Raw genomic sequence first — 22,706 nt, 5'->3', positions numbered from 1 at the left:
GCTCCATGTGCTAATTGCATCTGAATGGGTTTGCTGCGTCTGCACAGAACCTGTTTCCCAAGATACTCGGCTGTCATTTTTTTATTTAGTCATCTCAGTTCCTATTTGTGTGTTTGTGCTCATATGTGCTCTCTTCTTTGCACACGGTAGGTAAAAGCAGAAACAAGGTTTTTAAAACAGTTTTTAAATTGAATAAATGCAAAGTAATTAACAACAATTAACATGTGTAATTAACACATTTGAGGTCCTTCTTATGACAAAGGTGGTGCAGACTGGATCAAATTGAAGTCGCTGACTTATGATGACTGACACGTTAATAGTGGCTAAGGATGTTTGCACTGAACTTGACTGGACAGTTATGGGCTATTATCACATTAACTAAGTAACAAAGGGTATAGTCATACATAAAAAACAACTACATTTTGTTTTTTCCCCTTCATGCAACATACTGTTAAATCCAGGACCCAATTTAGTATCACCTTGAACAGAAAAGTAATTGAGGAAAATGTTTTATATCATTGGAGGTAAAGTCAGACATGAACTGGTTACTATAAAGAATTTAGTTGTTGGGTAGATGTACATGGATTCAGTTAGTGTTCCAGAGATCCTTCTCACATCGGCAGAGACAAATGCACAATTCTTTAACAATGTGGCAACAGTAAGAATGGCAATAAATGAGCTTTCTAACATTATTACAATGAATTATTTGTAATATATTGCACCAAAGAAAAGTACAAAAGTTGATTTAGGGAAATACATTTTCAAATCATTGACAAAGTGAGGAGTGAAGGTGCTCTGCTTTCAACAAAAAGGTGCTTAATAATCTGTGCCCATGAACGTCAATCAAACAAAACTATCTTGTAGAGATGCATTTATTAACAAAATCCCACCTCCGTGAAAGTTATTGCTGGTAAAAGCAAAAAAACGATCTGAAAGACGGTCCTTTCATTTGGTTGGACAGAAGAACCACAAATGAAACCATGATTTTTGTGGATGGTGGAAACATGGTTACTCTGTAACAGAATAGGCGTTTGTCTGAAGACTTCTCCTGTCTTGGACAATCAACTGGTTATCTTTCTGGGGGGATTTTCTCTCATCTTGTGTGATAATGTGCTGCAGGAGAAACTGAATGATGAAGATGCAGTCCAGAAGTGAGAAGAATGCAGTGATGCTCTCACTGTCTAGGCATGTGTTAACGTGTGCACGGTCATTTCTTTACATTTGATTTTCTTTTTCAGACCATCCCATTTTAGAATTCTCATGGTAGCACTAAAATGTTTATATTTGGCTATTTCTCGATGAGGAGAAAATGTAAATATGATGGTGCACTCCTGTGGCCTGTTAAACAGCTGATCCAGTAGGAGGAAGGAGAGACGACAGACTGTCTCCATCGCAATGCACAATTTGCTGATTATGGATTTAAGCCTCGGCAGTCCCATTTAAAGTTGCCCCCATCTTAGTAGGGCTGAATTAGATTGTATTATTCATGAGGGGCCTTCTGTCAAAGAGCAGCACATCATGCAGCCATTACAGAGCAGCAGACCTCCTCTTCTTCCTCCTCTTTTTGCTGTGTCCTAAACCTCATTTTGCTTATCAATCAGACCAGATTGAGCAATATCAGCACAATTACAGCCTCACTCTGCCCTCCACACTGCCGTTCACCTTTGGCCTCATACTGGGACACACACATACCTTATATCCGCGCAATGCCCTTCATCATTCTTATCAATGCAGGCTTCCTGCAGCTGCCCATCATCTGCTCCAGCCTTCACATAGAATGACAAAGGTTTTACATAAAATAAATGGTCTGGATTTTTTTTTATATATATATATATCTCCCGGGGACCAGACATTTGTGTTTCACTAGTCTTAAATTGGAGAAAATAAATCATTTTTTGATTATTTTGGCTAATGGAATAAATATGTTTTCACAAAAAGGAGGAGGAGCAGATTTCATGCAGCACAACTTAAAATAAAAATAAAATTTTTTGTGTGTTTTTTTTTGTGCGTGACAGCAGTAACAGACAAAAATCCAAAGTAAGCTCCGGCAGGCTAAACTTCAAACCTTATGGGATAATACTCTGAGGATGCAGCACACTGAAGTAGAGCTCTTTGGGAATTCTGTGCTCCCTGTCTGAGTGGCTCACCATGGAAGGCCATCAGGAAAAGGTTGTCAGAGGTCAAAGGTTTTTCTTTTTTTCTTGCTGAAGGGAATGTGTCAGCACATAATTGACACAATTGAAGAAATGCAGAAGCCCACAAACATGGCATGCTTGTCTATTCAGTCTGATCAAATGTTTTTCTTTAGTCTCATTTGAATTTATCAAAGCATTTTATTATATGCACAGTCTTTAATTTTTTTTTACCTAAAAATAAATAAATGTTAACAGTAGAATCAACTATAGAAGATAAATTGTTGACTTATCGCTAAGATAAGACAAAAGCGTCACAAACATAGTCAAACGATTTAAACAATGCAATATGCTCTAAAGTGGACGTGGACAAAGAGTGAAGCCTTCAGTGAAAAAACGATCAAACCTCTGCGCTTGACGCCCTCCACCCACCTGAGCTTAGGAACACAAGTTCTGGGGGCTTATACACAAACATTGTCCCACCTCCACCATGAATTCCTTTTTCTGTGGTTTGTCGGCGGCTCAATGAGTCCTGCTGGGAGAGGAATTAGGAGTGCTCTCCTGCTGAATCTGGATTTAGTTTGGCAGGTAAGATTTTTCTCCTTCCAGACAGCCCCCACCACCACCACCACCATTCAGAGACACCGTCTTCATTCATTTCTTTGCCGCTGTGAAAAATCTCATTCAGAGCTTTCATTGAAGCAACTCACCATTCAGGATTTGGCTCCTTTTTGCCGCTGAGTGGCTCAGACCATAAACTGCGGAGGACTGTTGCATGGATACAAAGAGTGCACGTTTGTTGTGCATGTGTGTGTGTTGAGTGTGGGGGGGGGGGGGGGGGGTACTCTTTTGGTTTGAGATTTTTTTTTAAATCAGTCAGCAACATTTCCCGACCCCCCTCCGGAAATGTCTCTGTCCTTTCTCTCTTTCATCCTTTTCTCTGTCTGCATGAAGGCGCTTCACCGCCCCTCTGTACCCACCTCCCCCCACACCCTTGTGATGGGTGTTGCTATGGAAACAGGCCTCCACTGTCAGGTTGCGGTAAGCTGAATGCTCCCCTGCGCTGTGATTTGCTCTGACATTGGTTGGCTGGATCGCTCTGCAGACTGTGACCTGACACATTCCTGATGATGGTCTTGGCCTCAAACCATAAAGCTGCTTCAGAAGTGTCCCTTCAGTCCCCAGTCCCCTTATCTGTGTAGAGATGTGTTAACGAACAAAAAAGATGTATCATTGGAATTTGAGTAGTCAGAGCTTTTTTTTGAATGAACAAATTTTGATGTTGTGTCATCACAGAACTCGTAGAATTTGTAAATGTGTCATTTCTGTATTCAGGATTGTTGAAAATAATGTACAATGAAACATTTTGTTCCATATATACATGTGAAACAGACTTTTAACAGCATAGTTTTACTTTTCTCAAGGCAAAGAAGCTGTTTATGTTACTTTTTTATGAAAAAGCAGCATTAAGGACAAAGCTTCTACGATGAGCAAAGAAATACCTTTATAAACAATCTGGTTAAGACAAATTACCATGGAAACAGCATGACTGGGATGAAGGAAGCAAAGTTTTTAAACTTTTCAAATCTTGTCTTTGTTAATCCATGATTCGACAAATCAGACCCAGTTTTTGTTTTAAATTTTACACTGAATCTAAAAAGCAAATGAAGTGATATAGAAATCTGTGCATTTCCAGGATCCCACCAGACAAAATGGTACACAATACATAATTCAATGGGATTACTTAAGAAATTCTTTTGGACAGTATACTGGAAGTAGTTTATGATCTATTGATCCGTTGTATTAGGAATTTGCATTTTCAGTTGGATCTGAAACAGAAGGCATCAAGGTTTACTGCTTCTTTTAACCCTTGTGCTATCCTAGGCACTTAAATGTTGGAAGTTGGGTCATCTAGACCCACTAGACAATGCGCTGAACCTTTTTTCTTCAATGATTTGTGATCTTCACTGGTGTCCATGGATTACATGAAATCTTTCCACCTTTATCCACCTTTGTCATGGTAGGGAGAACACGTCAATGTAAGGGTGGGGTCATCTAAGATAGCACAAGGGTTATTAAAGGATTTAGTAGAAAAAGACGTTTCCTTTTGTTTACCAGAGTTTTTTCATCAGTGTTGATTTGAAAATTTTACTGAGGTTAGCCAATTTGCCATGTAACTCCTTGAAATTGGTCAAAAGGCGAGAATAAATGAAATGTCTGCAGATCCAAAACAGTCTGAGAGATGAGGGAAATGTGTATTATTTGAAGTAAACTATTCTCTTCTGCTGGTTTACTCCATAGCATCCACTGATATTGTTGGGAGTTTTTCTTGATGTGTACGCGTAAACATTTGAAAGAACCTTGCAAAACTTTAAGTTATATTAAAAGTGTATTTTAAATATTGATGGTGTACGTTGACAAAGCTTCGTGTTTGCTGATGGATCACGGCGTGTTTCCCTAACTCTGTGCAGCACACAATGGTGTGTGTTCTCCTTCCTTGATGTTCTTTCTTCCTGTTGTTTACAGCACCATCGATGGCATGATCTGCTGAGTTATCTTGAGCCGGACCCTGGCGAGGCCGGGCTGACTTCATCACATCGTATATCACCTCCTGCCAGCTCAGCAGGAGACTCACAGACACACGTAGAAGGTCACAAAAGAAACGCACGCATGCGCTCCCCAGCGTCCCAGCAAAAGGTCGTCTGAGGATCAGGACTGCTAATTTCTTGGCAACTCACTAGGGTTAGCGCAGGTGAAAGGGCTACCTCAAAGTGGTTACACCCAGCAGGGGCTTAGACCAGTCTTTAGTCTGTCTGTACATATAGTGAAAGCACTGTTCTACTAGTCTTATTTTTTTTTACCAAAGGGAGTTACTAATGGGATAGAGTTGGGGCTGGAGCTCCCACTAAGTGTGTACTCACAGCCAACCAGTTGGGCCATGCTAACAGCACCACAGGCTTTCCAGGTTCCAATGATTTAAAGACCCACTCCAACGAAAATTATGTTTTTGAAGTTTTTACATGTTGTTGTGGAATTTTTCTTATGATGGAGGACATTTATAAAGAAAATTAAACTTAAAATGTCGTTTCTGACTGTTGTTTATTCAAATCATTGTGAATCAGGAGCGGGCGAACAACTGAAGTCACAGATGGAAGGACACAAGCCCCCCGCTCTGCCCCATTCTAATGCATCCAGTTGAAGACAAACAGATCCACGTACGTTCTTGTTCTCCTCGTCTAAGCTGAAATCTGGCTCAAAACTGTACGGCTGGATAACGCCGAGATTGCTCGCCATTTTTGTTGCGCCAGTAACGTAATGGTTGTGGAGGGTTGTAAGCTAGCGGTAGAGAGTTTAAACAGCTGGGTGATGGGAAGAGGGGGTGGAGTTACTCCGCGCAAACAGTGGAGTGTCTCAGAAGTGAATTTCTAATTAACTAATGGCGCTCTGCAGAAACAATTTTTTGTTATTTTGTCTAAAAATGGCACTGGGAACACTTTTACAACAGATCAAAATATGATCTGAGAGGGCCATTAATCTTTTTACTGTCAGTGCCCAGACACAGTTAACATATACACAGTTGGAAGGAAAGTCTGTTTTTTCTATTTGCTGCCAGGTTTGTCATGACTCGTACCCACACTACAAACTCTGGAGTCGAAGGGCCAGTGCCCAGGGACAGCTCCAGAGCAATTACAGCTACTAGAAGAGTTGTGCTTTGGGGGCTGGACTTTGGTGTGAGTAGACCCTGAGACCCACGTGAGCCATGGTCTGAGCTGTAGCGACTCCCACCTGGTTCCTCTTTTGACGCACAGATTGGGGGAAGGGCCCTGAGGGTCGGTATACCTTGGCTCCCTTCCTCTGGTTACAGAAATAGTTTTTGGGTTGAAGACGTCAAAAACCGGCCCAGTTTGTTATGCACATGTAAATGCATGATAAGCTGGACAAAATTTGAGATTCTTGCTGTGAAAGGATGTTCCCTGATGTTGATATAGGTGCAGATTTATAAGGGGAAGTTTTCGTAAATGACAGTTGCGTTTTAAAAAGCAGGATGCACCAGTGCTTCTCTCTTCATTCCCCCAAAAAAACGTATTTAAAAAGATTTTCTGCGTATCCCAGGACGTTTTTTTCCCTCCCAGATAGAACAAAGCAGAGGAAGTTTCTTATTAAAACCCATGGAACCTAAACAGCCCCAGGAGGCCAATCTCCATCCCAACCACTCAGGACACTTTCACCGAGAATCAGCTCAAAAGCCTCCCTCTTCTTTTAGCCTCCTCATGTGCTCCCTGGAGTTTAAATGTGCTCCTTCTGACCTGTTGATCAATGAGCCCAATGAGGAGCTGGAGCAAAAGGGGAGAATTTATCAGGACGCAGAGCGATAAACTACACCTTGGACCGAGGAAGACGAGGACAGACTGAAGCAGATGGGATGTGAGAAAGAAAGGGAGCTGCAGATGGGGAGGACGCTGAGGAGGACACTGCCCCCTCAGGTTCTCGTCAATTCGTCCTTCCGGCAGGAAGTGTTTTAGGATCAATAAACCTCCGGAGGAAGACAAAGAGAGTGCCCCTTACTCACTTTGTTTTCTCTGAAGCCACTTTTTGCCTCAGTGTTGGTTTAAATATAGAATACTGGCACAAAGGTGTTTTTTTCAGTGATGTGATTAATTAAAGGGTAATAGTTCTTTACAGGAGGATTGTGATCTTTTAGCTTTATTGTAAAAAGATCTGACATGAGAGTTAGCTGAACATGTGAGACTGCTGTTGAATTTTACTATATACACGGATCCCTGAACAAACGTCCCTAAATAAGACAAGCAAGTAGGTTTAAATGAAATACATACAATCTTTCATACATGATGTTGCCGTGAAAGTGCAAGAGAACGTTTCCCGTAAAAAGAAAATCACCATTTCTGCTAAAATCAGAACAAATTCATACTTTAGATGGATGTTTTTTTTTATTAATTGGCGGAAATTTTTTCTACTGTTTCAGCAGAACTGAAGATATGACTAAACCCTTTTGAAATATCACTTCTGTGTTCAAAGAGAACTGCTTGGGGAAGTGGGGTATCATTCCACATTTTTTCTTTTCTTTTTACCGATTACGTGATAAAAAATGTCTTTTGAAGTATTCTCTTCAGTTTTGATTTTCTGGTCTAAATGTAGCAACAAAAAAAGAAGCCCAAATCATGATGACACCACCCCCCATTGTTCCCATTGTTATCTGTTTCTTTGAAGGGTTTTCCACATCTCAAAAGTGCCAATGCTTTTACTTAACCTAATGTGTTCATTGTTCAGCTCATGAAGAGTTTTTTGAAAGTCACCACAGAAGCACGTGGAACATTAAGTAGAAGTTGTGGTAAATGATTTATCAGTAATTCATTAGACTTAGCAACAATCGATCTCACTGTTTGCTTTCTGCTGTTACACTCAGGGTTGCAGGTCTGAAGATCTTGTTTAATTTTCTTGCACTGACAGGTTTAAGAATCGGAGATTAACTCTCACTAACTGCAGTAAATCTTTAGTAAATATTTTTTAATGTATTTTTACAGCTGATGAGCAGCTACATTATTTCTATAAAAATAAAAAAGCATAAACACACCCTTTAATTTTATTTTCTGAGACATACTAACCACTGACATGGCTCATCCTCTCTTACTACTGTCTGCTGTTATTATTTCAGTACTTAGCCCCACAGATTCAATCCTCTCAGAGAGGATTATAATATACTAAGCTCCCTGTGCCGCTGACTCTGAAGGAAGCATCACCAAACCATATGAAAAGTCGGAAACGACCCAACAGCTAGTATTTTTTCATAAACAGTGGCTCAAAAATGCTTTATTGCACAAAAATGGGACAAAACCATTTTGTAATAACATGAAATTAGGAGTTTTGACCAACATTTTTGGTCATTCATCTTTTTTTTTTGTTGTTGTTGTTGCGCATTTTGGGGAACTAAGTCAAATATGCACCAGATATTTAAATAGTTCTCTCGCAAACTGTAAACACATTGGATTAAGATAATGAATTAATATAAACATAAGTATATCAGGTTGTTCACTTTTATTTTTGAATTCTCTTTCCTCTTTTTTGGTGTTCTTAGATCAGATAGGAATGTATTTTCTCTCTTTCTTCAGAATGTCAGGTGTGCACACATACACACACACACACACACACCCACACACACACCCACACACACACACACACACACCCACACACACACCCACACACACACCCACACACACACACGTTTTGTAGAGCAGCTATTATTGTCAAGCTGACCTTGTGGGGGTTACCTCTCCATCATGATGTAGAGAATATTTGAATCTAATTTTGTCAGTTTCCGCCATTCACAAAACACTGATGGAAGACTGTCTGCTTTAGCCAGGATTTACGTTTTTTTGGCCTTTTTTTTTTGTTTTGCTTTGTTGTGTTGTTTATCTTGAGCAGCTGGTGTAGTGCATCTGCTGCTAGGCTGGACCGTGCTTTTGTTTTGAATATGGATTCATTTGTTGAGCGCCCAGGCCTGCACACACTGAAACACAATACATCCAGGATTTTTGCCAGTGGGATGATAACAACAAACGGGCGTGGCTCCTTTAAGGACAGAGGTATACACACAAACACATACATACACACATGTTACACACTTGGACACAGACACACGCACGCACACACACATTCACAAGTGAAGCAAGCTGTTTCAGTACTGGCCTTTCAGTTCACCTTCAAATTAAAAGCCATACAATGTTGAGAAGAAACATTTTTAACAGGAGACAAATTTCGATAAACAACATTATGCTCTTAATTTATAAAAGTAACATATAGTCCAGGTATATGATACTTTAAAAATTATTTTTTTATATTATCTTTGAAAAATCTGAATACAATTTAATTTAATTCATATGAGCATATGACCAAAAAAAAACTCCATGTAATATTCAACATCCATTTAACCTGATATTTTACTTTCCCTGTTTAACCAAATATATCTTTTCCACTGTAGAGTATTATTATTATTATTATTATTATTATTATTATTATTATTATTATTATTATTATTATTAAGATACATTGATCTGCGTGTCTGTCACGCAGTGCCCACCCCAAGGCGGTGTTGTTGTTTTTCTCCCCTCCCCTCACCAAAAGCGAAAAGGAAGTCTACATTTTGGAATTCCCTACCTTTATTTTGAAAAACTCAAACGGAAATGGGCCTTCCTGCAGCTCAGTGTGGTTAAATAGGTCTGTGGAGCGGCGGCAGCAGTGCCCAGTGTTCCGCAGCAGAGATGGAGGAAGAGCTGGCTGCCTGCGCGCTTCTATAAACCAGACAAATGAGAGCAGGTGGAGGATCTAACCATGGCTGACGCTGAAAAGTGAGGACCTGCTGTGCAGAAAGCCGGAGTCTGCTCTCCTCTGGGACAGAATGGACCGCGTCCTCTGTTGAGGTGAGTGCCGCTGCGCTTTTCTTTACGCGCCTGATCATCCTGGCGTTTGTGAGCAGAACCTGCGTCTGCGCTGATGCTGCGAGCAGAAACGCTGCAGCGTCGGTTCTTCTTTTTTTTTTCTTTTAGCTGCAGGACAATAACAACAACCTCTGGCTGCAGACACATTGCGTTCTGGGGGATAAGCCCCTCTCTCACGTCCGCGCGGTAAGTCTCACCGAAACGCAGTGGCCACATCCAGCCCGTGATGGAAGAGAGGGATAGTCTGCGTCTCTGCTTGAGGGGTGGAGATGCGGAGGAGGCTTATTCCTCTTCTTCTTCCCCCTAAGACATAAAATCCGCTAAATAGACGCAATAAAGGTGGGATCTGTCTGCGGCCCCCTCAGAGGTGCGCTCAAGATGATCCAGAATCCGTGACAGCTCACGCGCGCAGGCTCCCATTCATCGCTGCCTTCTGGGTCTGTCAGCCATTCAGCAGGAGGCCATTCATGAAGTCCAGCGCGCAGCCTGCACCACGCTCCACTGCTGCCTTTAAATAGACTCCCTGGGACTGCAGCAGGCCTGTCACAGGCCCTCTATTGACTTTCTCTCACGTATCTTTTTATGAGCTGCTTGAACAGACAGGTAACATGAAGCCTAACAAGTCCGATTTGAACAGAAGCTCGCACAGAAACGCCTTTTCACTCATTGATTTGTGATGCTGGCATGTCTGACATCATGCTGTGACAATGTGATGAATTAGAATGGACGCTTTCTTGGCATATGTAAGTGCTCCAAAATCAGACATTTAATAGTTTGATGACTTTTATTGAAAGTGAAGCTTTGGCTAAAATGTAAAGTCCAGACATGCTCCATGAAGAAACGCCCCCATAATTACCCTTTTATGAAAACAATTCATCTTTAAAGAACCACTCAGATGAAAACTGTGTTTTTAAAATATTCTTGTGCTTTTTTTGGATAATGGAGAACACGAATTAAGAAAATTAAGCCTAAAACAGCATTTCTGAGTATCTCTTTTTGTGAATGCAGGAGCAAATGAAAAAACTTACAAGTGTGACATAGAACCTGTAAATGGCAGGCAACAAACTCCCTGCTCTGCTCCATTCTGATGCATCCACTTGGAGACAAATAGATCCTTGTTTCCCCGTCTGAGCTGGCATCTGGCTCAGAACTGTAGACAGCCCCAATGTTGCTTGTAATTGTTGTTGCACCGATGGGGTTGTGAGGGGCTGTAAGCTAGCGAGAGAGTGAAAACCATAGGATAATGGGAAGTCGGGGCAGGCTTACTCCACGGCAAAAGTCCCGCCCACAACGAAGAGGTGAATTTATAATGAACTACCGCCCTGCAAAAACTATGTCCTAGAAAACAGCACAGTTTTTTTTTATTTTGGCTAAAAACGGCATGATCATAATTAAAAGACCACTAGGAACGCTTTTATGTGATATACACACTGTTTCACCTCTACATTAAGATCATTTATTAACTAACATCTGACTCTGAATGTAAGTTTTTTTGACAGACAGCTGCTTTTATTTTCAAACTAAACACAACACAGGCAACATGTGGAGATTACAGCCCGATGTTGAAATAACGAAAAAACTCAGCAAAGAATCTCTTTTCTGGGGGTTTAGATTTGATAATTGGAAGTTTTTGCTAAAAGAAAAAAGAAAACTGCATCAGAAAGATCCAGTCTTTGCCATTCAGTTTATGATTTAGTTTGATGCAGAGGCAGAAATGTTTGTAATTTGACAAAAAAAATATTGCATATTGCTCCATGCAAATATGTCATAAAAATATGTATTTCTTTATTAAAAAGTTACTTTTACAACAAAAAGATCAGGGTTTTTCTACAGACTTTTTCCCATAGTAAATAGTTGACTATGGTTTGTAAAGTAAAAAGGAAAGAAAAAAAATTAAGTTTGATTGCAAATGTTTTCCAGTAAATATTATATTTTACTGTAAATATTATCTAAAAAAATCAATATATTAAATAAATGAGTTCAAAATACGAATGTCTGTTAAAAAAATCTTGAAGACTTGTTAAGAAGAATTCTGCTTGAGGAAAAACATGGAGGAGAATCTTTTCCTGAAAAACAAAAAGTGGCTTTTTTGTCAACATATCGTAATAGGTGACAGATTTCAGGTTGTCGAGTATTTATCCTGCGCGTGTGTGGTTGCGAGAGGCACATGCTTGTCTGTGGAATTAGTCAGACTTGGTGGGTGAGAGACAGGAAATGGAAGTCAGTGGTGAAGCGTTCATCTCCCACGCGCTCCGTCCTTTATCGTTGGCTGCCATACGGATGCCGAGCTCACTCAACATTTATATTGTCAGAGGACAGAGTGAGAAGACTCTGTCCTGCTGAGAAGCCACTAAACAAATGTGTGTAACATCGGCTACCTGCATCATCAGACGTGAGTGGTCACTCCTCCTCATAAGTACATGGGGGTGCACTTTAGCAATTTGATGCTCAACAGTTTCATATTTCCTCTTTGGGTCTGGATTCTTATCCAGAATTGTATCTGTCTGTTTCTGTTTCTTTTTTTTATCTGTCTGTTTCTACATTTTGTGCACACAAACACACTTCTACACGCAAACTCACTCCCACACACGTGGACACACTTCACTTCTGAACAAATAAAAAACCTGCACAAAGACACACTTTTTCTTTCAAACTCACTCTTCCACACATAAACTCTTTGCATTACGAACTCACATTAATGCACTCTTGTGCTTATAAAGTCACCCCTGCACATAGATGCACTCCTGCTCACAGACCCAGTCCTGTCTACAAACCCACTACTTACACATCTGAACACAAATTCAACCCTCTCCAGACAACCCCACTCTTGCAGAAACAATATTCCTACTCACAGAACACTTTTTGACACAAAACCGCTAAGTTCCTCATGGCAAGGCACCCTCGAATGCAAAAAACACAACTGCACACCATCTTGCTCCTGCACACACGCCTGGATAAAAATTTAAGTTTGTCAAGGAGAAGTGAGGTTATCAGAGCTCAGGTTAAAGGTCAGCTTCTCTGGATCTTAAAGAAGGGGAATTTGGAGTCTGTCACAGCTGACCCTTCGTTTTGCTCTTCTGATTGCATTCTCTCCCCTTTTTCCAATCTTTCAGGGCTGGAATTTTTTTTGTCTTTATCTGCCCCTTTGCTTTTTCTTCTGGGTCCATCACTTTTTTTTTGTGAGTTCTTGTTTTCTTCCATCACTGATACTCCTACTTACACCTGGATCTCTGTTTTGACTACATTGGTGGGAAAATTTCACTTTACTTCTGTTTAAACTGAATTCAACCCTTCTGCCCTGACCCAAAAACAAGTGTTTGTGGGATGTTTCAGGGTCAAATTAGAAATATTCAACCATTTATTTACTCCCTAAAACTTTATCATATAAATACAAAATAAATAAAAAGAATTAAACAGCACAGAGAGTTGAGGAATATGGTTAAACAATCATGATTTTTAGAAGAGAATCAACTTTATGAAACCGACCTTTGACTAATCAGATTTCTGTTGCAAATATTTTATTGCACAGAAAGTTGGAAATCATTTTTACCAAATATTCAGTAGAGTTTTTGCTATGATAATGACCCAGGCTATACAATAATTAAAAACTACAGTGTGATTCAGTTTTCCAATTTGGTCGAACACAAGATTCCTGCTGAACACATGCAGGAAGCTGTTTCTGGCATTCATCTCTGGACTATTGTCCTTTGTTCTTGGCTCTGGACCTGATGTTGTTGTTATGCTCTGTGAGGGAAACATCCGACACTTTGTAGAATCTGGACATAAAGATTTAACAGTAGAGAAATCCAAAAATGGATTAAATGTGATTTCTAAAAATTGAAAAGAGCAGCATAAAAGTATGCCAGAACATGTTACAGGATTGTTGGTTGCATGCACCCATTATTACCCTATAAGTTTATATTTTTAGCTTAAATAATATCTTAAGAAAAGAAAAAAACAATTCAGGTAAAAGTGGTTCATTAAAATGAGACTATCTTCATCACTATTATTATTAAAGTAATTGAAATGTTTCTTAAAACTGCCCGCAGTGTGTTCACTTTATAAAGCTGCATTCATTAAATGCAAAAGGTCATTTATGTAAACTACTTTAACATGTTACAGTCTGAGGACCTATCCGAGTCTTTATTTCACTGGACACATTTGGATAATGAAGTGGGAACTCATTTTAGATGCAATATGTACAACGGAAAAAAGATGAATCTGATGCTACAATAAACATGGAAGGACAAAACACTGTGTTTGCCCTTAGTTGGATAAATTCTGGATGTGCCAAAAGGTAGATCTGTCATCAGAATGGGTCAAAGCTGCCATCTTTAAAGCTTTATCAGGTCAATGCTTGAAGGTTTAGACAAACTAGTGTTATCAGATTTGACCACTGACTGTAAATGAGAACTGGAGTAAGTGCCCCCTCCATGTTCCAAACGTTCCAAATAGGAAGTACCTGCTTATCCCAAAACGCCGAAATCCCATAGATTTCTATTGAAAAATAAACAGCTATACTTAGTCTTATATCTTCATAATAACTATTTTTTCTCCTCGTCATATTTTTAACATGTTCTTGCTAATCCTCATCTTTTTATCGCAAGTTATTCAAGATGCATCAATAAAAGTCTGTGCGCTCACACTCAAAATATTTGATTGACAAATTTTCCCAATCCCGCTTTTAAAAGGAATAGGGGTGTGGCCTTCCATCAAACTCACTTCTGAATGGTGAGAGTGGTTGCCATAGAAACATTGACTCACACCAACTTGGACCAGTCACTGCTTACTGACAATTTCTGGCTCCAGCATGGTGGAGTCCCTAATGCGGCTGAATTGACTTCATCTCGCTGGAACCAAAAGCAAGTCATTTTCTATGGGTGATGTCACACTTGCATAGTCCATACAGTCAAGGGATTTGACCCTTAGTTGTAGTGTGATGATGAGCACTGTAAGAGGTTTCTGGTTTAATTCTTGAACCTGCTATGTGGAGCTTGCTTGGATGTCTTTCCTAGGTTTTTCAGGTGTGGCTGGTTAAAGGTGCTCTGAAGGTGAACATGAATTTCAGGATGCTGTTTATGCACATTGCTGTACTGTACCAAGCACTGCTGTAGCTGGCTCTCGTGCTGTGGAGCGGGCTAATCTTAGAAATCGCAGCAAGGCCCCAACTCCCTGGGGTGGGAGCACAGCATCACCAATCATCTTCATGGTCCAATCAGAGGCAGTGCTGCAGGCACCACTCGCAGCATGGATGATATGGGTGCTTCTGCGACTGCAGGAACACTGTTTATCCCGTAAAGTGTGCCGTTTTGGGCATCTTTTCTGCATAACTCTACCATACTCTAATAATCTTCCCTCATCTGTCATTTTCTTCTCAAAAAATCATTAACTCCTATCAGGGCCCAGGAACTTGGATAAAGGGGAGGATCCCGTACAATGTTTTTGCAGGCGAAGCTGATCACTTCCCCCAGCAGATTACTGTCCCTCCCGCCCCCCTTCAGTTTACTGTTACAGACAGAACTTCCAACCATCTGACAGAGATATCTGCCTTGTCCCCTTGGGTGAATAATCAGCAGAAGGAGGGGTACAGGAGTGGTAGATTTTTACAACAGATAGGCAGGAGACACAGGAAAGGAAAGGTTTCTGAGGCCTGACAGATGGAGATGAACATTTTTTGATTTTCTGCTACTGTATTTATCTTTTTTCTCCTCTTGTTTTTTATTCATCACTGTTGGAAAGGAGCTTTTAACTGTGGAACTCTACACGGTGCCTCTGCAAACCAGTGTCCTGAAGTCTGTCTCCTGTTCTTTATGCTTCCCTTGTCTCCTCCACCTCCGCATGCTTACTGATTGTTTTACCAGCTGGCTTGTGGAGCAAAAACATGCCACTGATGGAAAAAAAGGAGCTCCAGGTTCAGAAGAATTGCTAACATTCATCAGCACTTTTTCCAAAAGGTTTTCAATCAAAATGAGAAAACTCATCAAAAGTGCTGTTTTAGAAAGAAAAAAAAAGTATAAGTGAGGCATCAATGTGCTTGTTACTGATAATTGGGCTCTGAATAGGTGAACGTTGCCCCTTTTGTTTGTCTCCAAAAGTGACTAAATTAACAGTTTAAATGGCTAAGTTTGGCAGCTGTAAAAGCCCATCTGAACTTTTAGCTTACTATTTTCTCAGTGGACTGTTGCTACCCCATACTAGTGCACAGTTGGAAGAGGCTTTGTGTGAAATGTTGAAGTGGTTCAAATCTCGCGCCAGGCTTTTTTCTTTTGAGCCCAAAAACAGACTTAAAAACCTGTGTGGCGACACGTAAATACCAGAGTTTTGAACGCTTGGGCCCGAAATGCGCCTTTGCAAGTTTACATAGACTTTCCATTGGAAGTGGTCACTTGCGTTGCGTAAGCCGGTGTGAACGTAGCATGACCGGGAATCTTACAGATCAACCACATTGTGCTTCGCTATAACGTGCATGCAAATAAATTAGGCTACACACCAAAGTGCTGAGAAAACCAAAATATGAAAAAGTTGTTGGGTATCTCATCTTTTTCCCCCCATTACTTTCCCTGTTTATAATATGCTAAAACCAGCAGGTGTTTGAACTGCTGGACTTTTCCTTGTGGTTTGTGTTCAGTCTTTGGCCTACTCTAAGCAGTGTGTGAAATCAAACCAAACTACAAGAGGAGTGGAAAAATAGCCCTCCCTTACCATTTGAAAGGGAATTTTTGATGGATTGTTTTAACCCAACAATTTTCCAATTGCCCTTAAAAAGACAAAAGCAACAGTTGCTGTGTCATCTCCTTGTCTGTCACCAAAGGGCTTGTCGCTTGTGGTGACCCCTCATTCCATGCTCTGCTGTGTCTGTCAGTGAGAAATGAAACTGTAATACACAGTGGGGAAGCATGCATCATCACTGGGCAACCCCCCCCCCCCCTTTTTTTAAAATTAGGTTACGACCGCATGAATGTGAACGTTAATGGCCGTTCAGGCTGGTGACTCTTGAAGTTTGAGGAACATGAGCAGCCTCAGTGTGAAATCTTAGAATTAAGGTTTTGTTGTGATGGAAACAACTTATAACCTATTTGGCTGCATAGAAAAAGTGAATGTTCTTTATTGGTGAATCGTCAGTCCAGATCTTTCAAAAATGAAAACACATGATGCACATTAGCAGGTAGAGTCAGACGCCAACGCTCAAGGATTTTAGAGCACCAGAAACCTGGTGTTCAGCAGGAACCCAACATCCTTCTCCCTTCTGTTCTCCTCCATCACATGTGTTTTTCTTGTTTCTGCCGTCTTTGTAATTTTTGAAGTCCCTGTGTGATTTTTTTTTTCCCAACAGTCTGCTGAGCCTCACAAAAACCATCATGCCGGCCACTTCCTCCAGCCTGACGGCTTGAGTTTCATGCTGATTCGTTGTTTGAGCACGTGTGTTTTCAGCGGTGTGTGCGGGAGGGAGAGTGTGGGCAGGTCAGTATCTTTAGGGGGGTGGGGGGGGGGCAGGTTCTCATTGTTGCGGAAGGGCAGGAGTTTTAGAAATGCAGCGCATTGTAAGTGGCTGTTTTTCTGCTGAATGGGTGGAAAGCTGGACAAATGCAGGTTTTTAAATAGCTTTAAAGGAATTGACTTTTTTTTTTTTTTGCCAGCAACACCATCACTTCCACTCACTGACAAGAGGCGTAAGGTAATCATTCCAAAAACACTTGGTGATTGGAAGTTCAGATTACAAATCTCATTTGCCTTGAGGGAATGAATGGATCGAGTGAATAAGGTGATGGATTCATGAATAAAGAAAGAGGTATGTGAGAATGTAGGATGCTGCTGTGGACTAGTTTTCAAGGTGCTTCCATTTTTGAACATTTTTCCTTTACAATTCCGCCTCAGAGTCCAATATAGGAGAACGTGGAAAAGGTATATATTTTTTATTTTAGTGAATCAGTGATACGAGTCTTGAATGAAAACTTTTTTAAATGAACACCCTTGAACAACTAATTTTCCACATTATAGTGACAGCAAAAAATAAATCCAAAAACCAAATACTTGCTTGTTTTTTAATTGAACACCGTCAGATAGAATTATCTTTTCTTCTTCTTCTTAGCTTTCACTAGGTTTTGCTTCTCTATTACCAGATTTTTTTTGGCGCAAAAAAGTCAGTCAGCCACCAACTGTTGCTTCAACTTGGGAATGTTTTGAATTTATCTGGTTAATATCGCCTTGCATACGTTTAATGAAGAACTCAGTGGATGTATTACTTTTGTTCATTGATAGCCAAGTGAACACGGGGTGTGTTTGTTTGTTTGTTCGGCGTGATTGGATGCAGATGTTAGTCTTTTGACTTTCCTGTATGATTTGTAACCCTTTAAATCCCACTGTACATCAGTGGTGCAAACACAAATAATTGAAGGAATGAAAGAACCAAAGAAGCTAATTGTTTTCATCGTGAAGCGTGCAAAGATGCTGGAGAGGTGCTGGGTGTGGAGGCGGAGGAGTTTGCTCCTACACCCTCCGTTGATTCTCAATGGGGTGAAGATCTGAATACTGTCTAGGCCACTCTGGCACCTTGAAATAATGGTTTTAAAGCCAGCCATGTTTTATTTTCAGTGCCTTTGTTGATGGAAGGAAGTTTCCATCAAAATCTCATGATAAATGGCAACATTTATTCTTTCCTTTACAAGGATTAGTCATCCTGGTCCCTTTTGTAGACAAGCAGCCCCAAAGCATGATGATTCCACCTCCATGGTATACAGTAGGTATTGTGCTCTTTGAATGCAACTCTTTCCCCTCCAAAATGACGAGTTGAGTTTGTACCACAAAGTTCTACTTTGGTTTCATTACGCTATAACGTTCTTTCAATCCCCCTCTGGATCATCCAAATGCTCTAGCAAACATTAGACAGGTCTGCACATGTACAGGGGGACACGTCTGGCACTGCAGGATCTGCGTCCCTGGCGGCGTAGGTTGTTACTGATGGTAGCCTTTGTTACTTTGGTCCCAGCTCTCTGCAGGTCATTCACTAAGTGTTCTGGGATTTCTGCTCACTGTTCTTGTGATCCCTTTGACCCCACAGAGTGAGATCTTTTGTGGAACCCTAGATTGAGGGAGCTCATCTGTGGTCTTATATTTTCTAATAATTGCTCCCACAGTGGATTTCTTCACACTAAGCTGCTTATCTGTTGCAGATTCCATCTTCTCCCCATTTGTTTTTTTTCTCTCCCAAAGTGGAGGTATGCCTGTGATGAAAATTAAAGTTGCACAATTGGTGACTGTTTATAGATACTTTCTTGCCCCTTTGCTTGTAATGCAATTTATGGTCCAATAAGTCTTTTTTTTTTTTCTAACCAAAAGCTGTGGCCACTGTGTTTGTTTAAAATTTACTTTTTTTTCTTTGGGGTTACTCCCAAGAATAATATGTATAGAATTAAGTTGTTGTAATTTTTCTGTTAGTTTTGTTCACATCTCATCTATCTAAAGCAAATTTAATGAAGCTAAAGGTCGCATTTACACAGAAATAAAAAGCTAAATGGTTCAAGCATCCTTTAGATGTTGGAGTGTGGAAGGAAAAATAAGTGGAATTTTGACAGTCGGAACTCTGGTTTCCAAGGATTCACTGACGCAGATAAGAAGAAAAACGTTTGCTTTGTTGTCACTTTTTAATTTAATATTTTTTAACCTTGCCCCCTTCCTTTCTTCCTCTATTTTTCTTAAGGTGAGGGGTATTTTCTGCAGTTTTAAGCATTTTTACACTAAAAGCAGGCAGTTTTAATACACACTTCCTCTGATCATATTGTTTCAGACTGATGAAATAGAAAGCAGACAGATCATTCTCGTAAAGCATGTCTTCTACTTTTTTTCAGCTTTTGACTAAGCAGCTTTCATTCTTACTGACCCTATTCTGACACTCCAGAAAACCACAATTAACCTGCTTCAAAACCTCTAGCGGCCCAGAGAATCCAAGCTCCGAGGTATAGATGACACGCTTCAGGAGGGCAATAATGGTTAGATTTGATTTGTTGAAGTTCTTTAGAAGCCCAGTGGGTACAAAAAGAAAAAAAAGCCTCTCAGAGCTTTCATAGCCGACCCAAAGCTCGTTTTACCCGGCTTAAGCGGCATCTTCTTATCTGCGCGATTTGCTGCTATAACCAGAGCAACATGCGCCTGATTGTTTGGCAGTGTTCACCAATGCTGCGTTAGTCACTGATGTGCAGAGGCAGACGGGGAGACTGTCATTGGCTGTTGCTGCTGACACAATGTCATTGTGAGTCTTTGTTAGGTCCTCACTGTAGCGAAAAGTTTTCTCAGTGATGTGATGTGGTTTGGCAGAGCTGGGGACTGTGAAGGAGGAACGTGAATCATGGTTGGGAGCAGTGGAGGGATGAGTCCGTGAGAAGAATTAATGTGTTCAAGACAATAAATGACAAAAATTAAGCAGCGTGATGTTGTATTATTTATTAGTAAGCCTGTTTTGAGTGAACTCTCTTGCAGAAAAGGAAGATAATCTAATATCACATCAAAAAGTTATCAACTGCACGTGTTTAGAACTGTGTAAACTCAGCTGTCTGAGCCATTTCCTTTTGCATTTTTTGCCATAACTTGCACAGAGGAGTATTAACCAAAGTGACACAATGCTAAAACCTGACGTCAGTCTTCTGCTGAGCAGCCTCACTCCACTGAATGTCTCACTAAACCTTCAGGAGCTTTCAGGAGCGCTTCCTCTGGCTGCCAACAGCCCTTTTTCACCTTCAAAGAAAATCCACATACTAAAAAATGATAATAATTAATTCAAATTGATCTTTAGTCGTAAGATACGTCAGTTCATTTGTTTTGTATTTTTTTTAAGGCAAAAACCCAACTGTTTTCTTGGCTTGTAATGCAAAAAGTAAGAGTTATAGTGTTTAAAACACTTGTGTGAAAACGTTTTTTACATTTTTTGTGAATAAACTAAATACATACAAAGACAGTTTTCATTTAAAAATTAGCCGATATCAAACTGTAAATTAAATCAAATTATTTCTCAGTAAATCAAATCAATTCGGTTTAAGAATTTGACATCAGTACTCAGCATTATTGTTTTTGTTGTGTGTTTTGTGTCACCAAAAAAACATTGCCCCACAATGAAATTAAAACATCAGGAAAAAAATTAATCTAAATATAAGCTTTGCAGTTCCATTTTTGTTGAATGGAGAGGTTAAAGTCCCACTTCAATCATCTTTTTATCTAATGTAAGTGTTTTTAATTATAATTATGCTAGTTTCTGCAGTCCAGCATCAGAAATTTAACTCTGAGTTGTGGGCGGGACTTTTGGTGCAGAGTAACCCCACCCCAGCGTTACATTCTCTCCCGCCAGCTTACAGCCCCTCACAACCCCAAGCTAACATTACCGGTGGAACCTATCCAGCTGTACAGTTTTGAGCCAAGTGGACAAGGAAAACAAAGACGTACTTGGATCTATTTGTCTGCAAGCGGATGAATTGGAATGGAGCGGAGCAGGAAGCTTGTGGCTTCCTGATTGTAGCTTCTACGTCACTGTTGCAAGCTTTTTCAAACTGCATTTTTTTGCCTACTCCTGATTCACAAACATTTGAATAAAGAAATACTCCGAAAAGCAGTTGTAATCCTACTTTTCTTCATTTACATGTATGTCCTTCATCATGAGATGCCACCTGAACATGTTAGAAACACCAAAAACACAATCGTCATTGGAGTGGGTCTTTAACATGAGAAAGCTGTACACATCTTAATACTTTTCCGGATTTTATTTATAAACATGTGACAGAAGAGCAAGCAGATTTTGTCATATGGAGATATATAAATAATGACACACAAGCTGGTTCACAGTCTGCTTCATTCACACATCTTCTCTGTCTCTACAGCCTCACACATGCAGACTGTGTCACAGCTGTCGTGTGATCTAAAGCCAAGCAGTTGCAGTGATGTATGCTCCTGCAGTTGTGCATGCTAACACTCTCCTCCTCTTGCTCCCCCGCAGCCTCTCCTCGTTGGGTTGGGATGGCCCAGTGATGAACGGAGCGGTGCAGCCTGGTAGCCCGGAGCTCTCCTCCTCGTGCCCACTGCCAGACTGGCGAGAGTTCTGCGAGCTCCACGCTCGAGCCTCTGCTGCAGACTTTGCCAACAAGTTCCAGCGCTTTCTGTTAGAAAACCCCTGCTACGACTCCCCCGGAGCAGACACCAGCTTCTCGCAGCACTTTGCCCATCACTTTTTGGAGTGTTTCTCTGCAGCGCTAACCCAGGCAAGAGAGAGCAAAGCATCCTCTCCGGGGGAGGACGTCTCCAACGCAGCCCCCAAGTACAGCATTGTTCCTTTTCTGGGAATCCAGGGTTGCCCGCTGTCCTACGGTCACGACCTTTATCAGAAGCGTAAAGACGCTGGGGCTTCAACTGAATCCTTGGACAGCATGGACAGTGGAGGGGGAGGGATAGACGGGGGAGGCATTGGCACCGCCGCCTCCCGAGGCCGCCAAACGACTCACAAGGTGTCCGCTCTGGGACAGTCCCGCAGCTCGGAGGATGTGTCGGTTAGTCACCCAAAGGCTCGCTTCAAAAAAGGCTTTTCCCTGAGGAACATGAGCCTCTGTGTGGTGGACGGGGTGAAGGAGATGTGGCACAGACGCGCCTCCCCCGAACCAGAGGCTCCTTCCGGGGCCAGGAAAGCAAATGGGGGAGGTGGGGAGGCGGCAGGGGGAGAGAGGTGGTCCCAAAAGCTGCGGCTTCCCAGAGGCTCCCAGGGCCACAAGGCAGAGCTCCTGGAAATCCAGAGGGAGGGGGTTCTGAGGTACATGGTGGCAGATGACACAAACTGTATGGGGGCTGCACAGTGGCAGAAATGTCGCTTGCTGCTGAGGAAGACCAAGAGGGAAGAAGGAGGTGACAAGTTCATGCTGGAGTTTTACGTGCCACCTAAGGTATTTAAAGGCCCTGAAAACCAAACAAAAAGAACTGTGGTTTTTGTGGGGGTATTTTTGTGCTTTTGTGCTTTTTAATCTAGCCACAGGGGTTGCAAGCCAGTTGCCTCTGTGCCGGTCCCAAGCCCGGATAAATAGAGAGGGTTGCGTCAGGAAGGGCATCCGGCGTAAAAATTGCCAAAATAACCATGCGAATCATCCACAACACT

General features: G+C 41.1%; 1 protein-coding gene across 3 annotated transcripts in view; it reads left to right on the top strand.

Annotated features, from left to right (window-relative positions):
• Positions 1–9,344: 9,344 nt before the first annotated feature.
• sh2b2 (SH2B adaptor protein 2) overlaps positions 9,345–22,706 on the top strand; it is a 28,017-nt gene continuing 14,655 nt past the window's right edge. Inside the window, exons 1-3 of one of the 3 annotated variants that reach the window (XM_020708240.2) lie at positions 9,345–9,568; positions 16,920–17,047; positions 21,564–22,497. In XM_020708240.2, the coding sequence (XP_020563899.2) occupies positions 16,983–17,047; positions 21,564–22,497 (999 nt within the window). In that variant the 5' untranslated portion in view covers positions 9,345–9,568; positions 16,920–16,982. Of the gene's footprint in view, positions 9,569–9,694; positions 9,773–16,919; positions 17,048–21,563; positions 22,498–22,706 lie in introns of all 3 variants that reach the window. The other 2 variants (XM_023961709.1, XM_011482506.3) reach the window with 2 other exon arrangements.

This window comes from Oryzias latipes, chromosome 13 (genome assembly GCF_002234675.1).
Source record: "Oryzias latipes chromosome 13, ASM223467v1".
In the NCBI taxonomy this organism is placed as follows: domain Eukaryota; kingdom Metazoa; phylum Chordata; class Actinopteri; order Beloniformes; family Adrianichthyidae; genus Oryzias; species Oryzias latipes.
The sequence above is the reverse complement of the archived record's forward strand: the minus strand, read 5'-3'. Positions and strand labels throughout refer to the sequence as shown.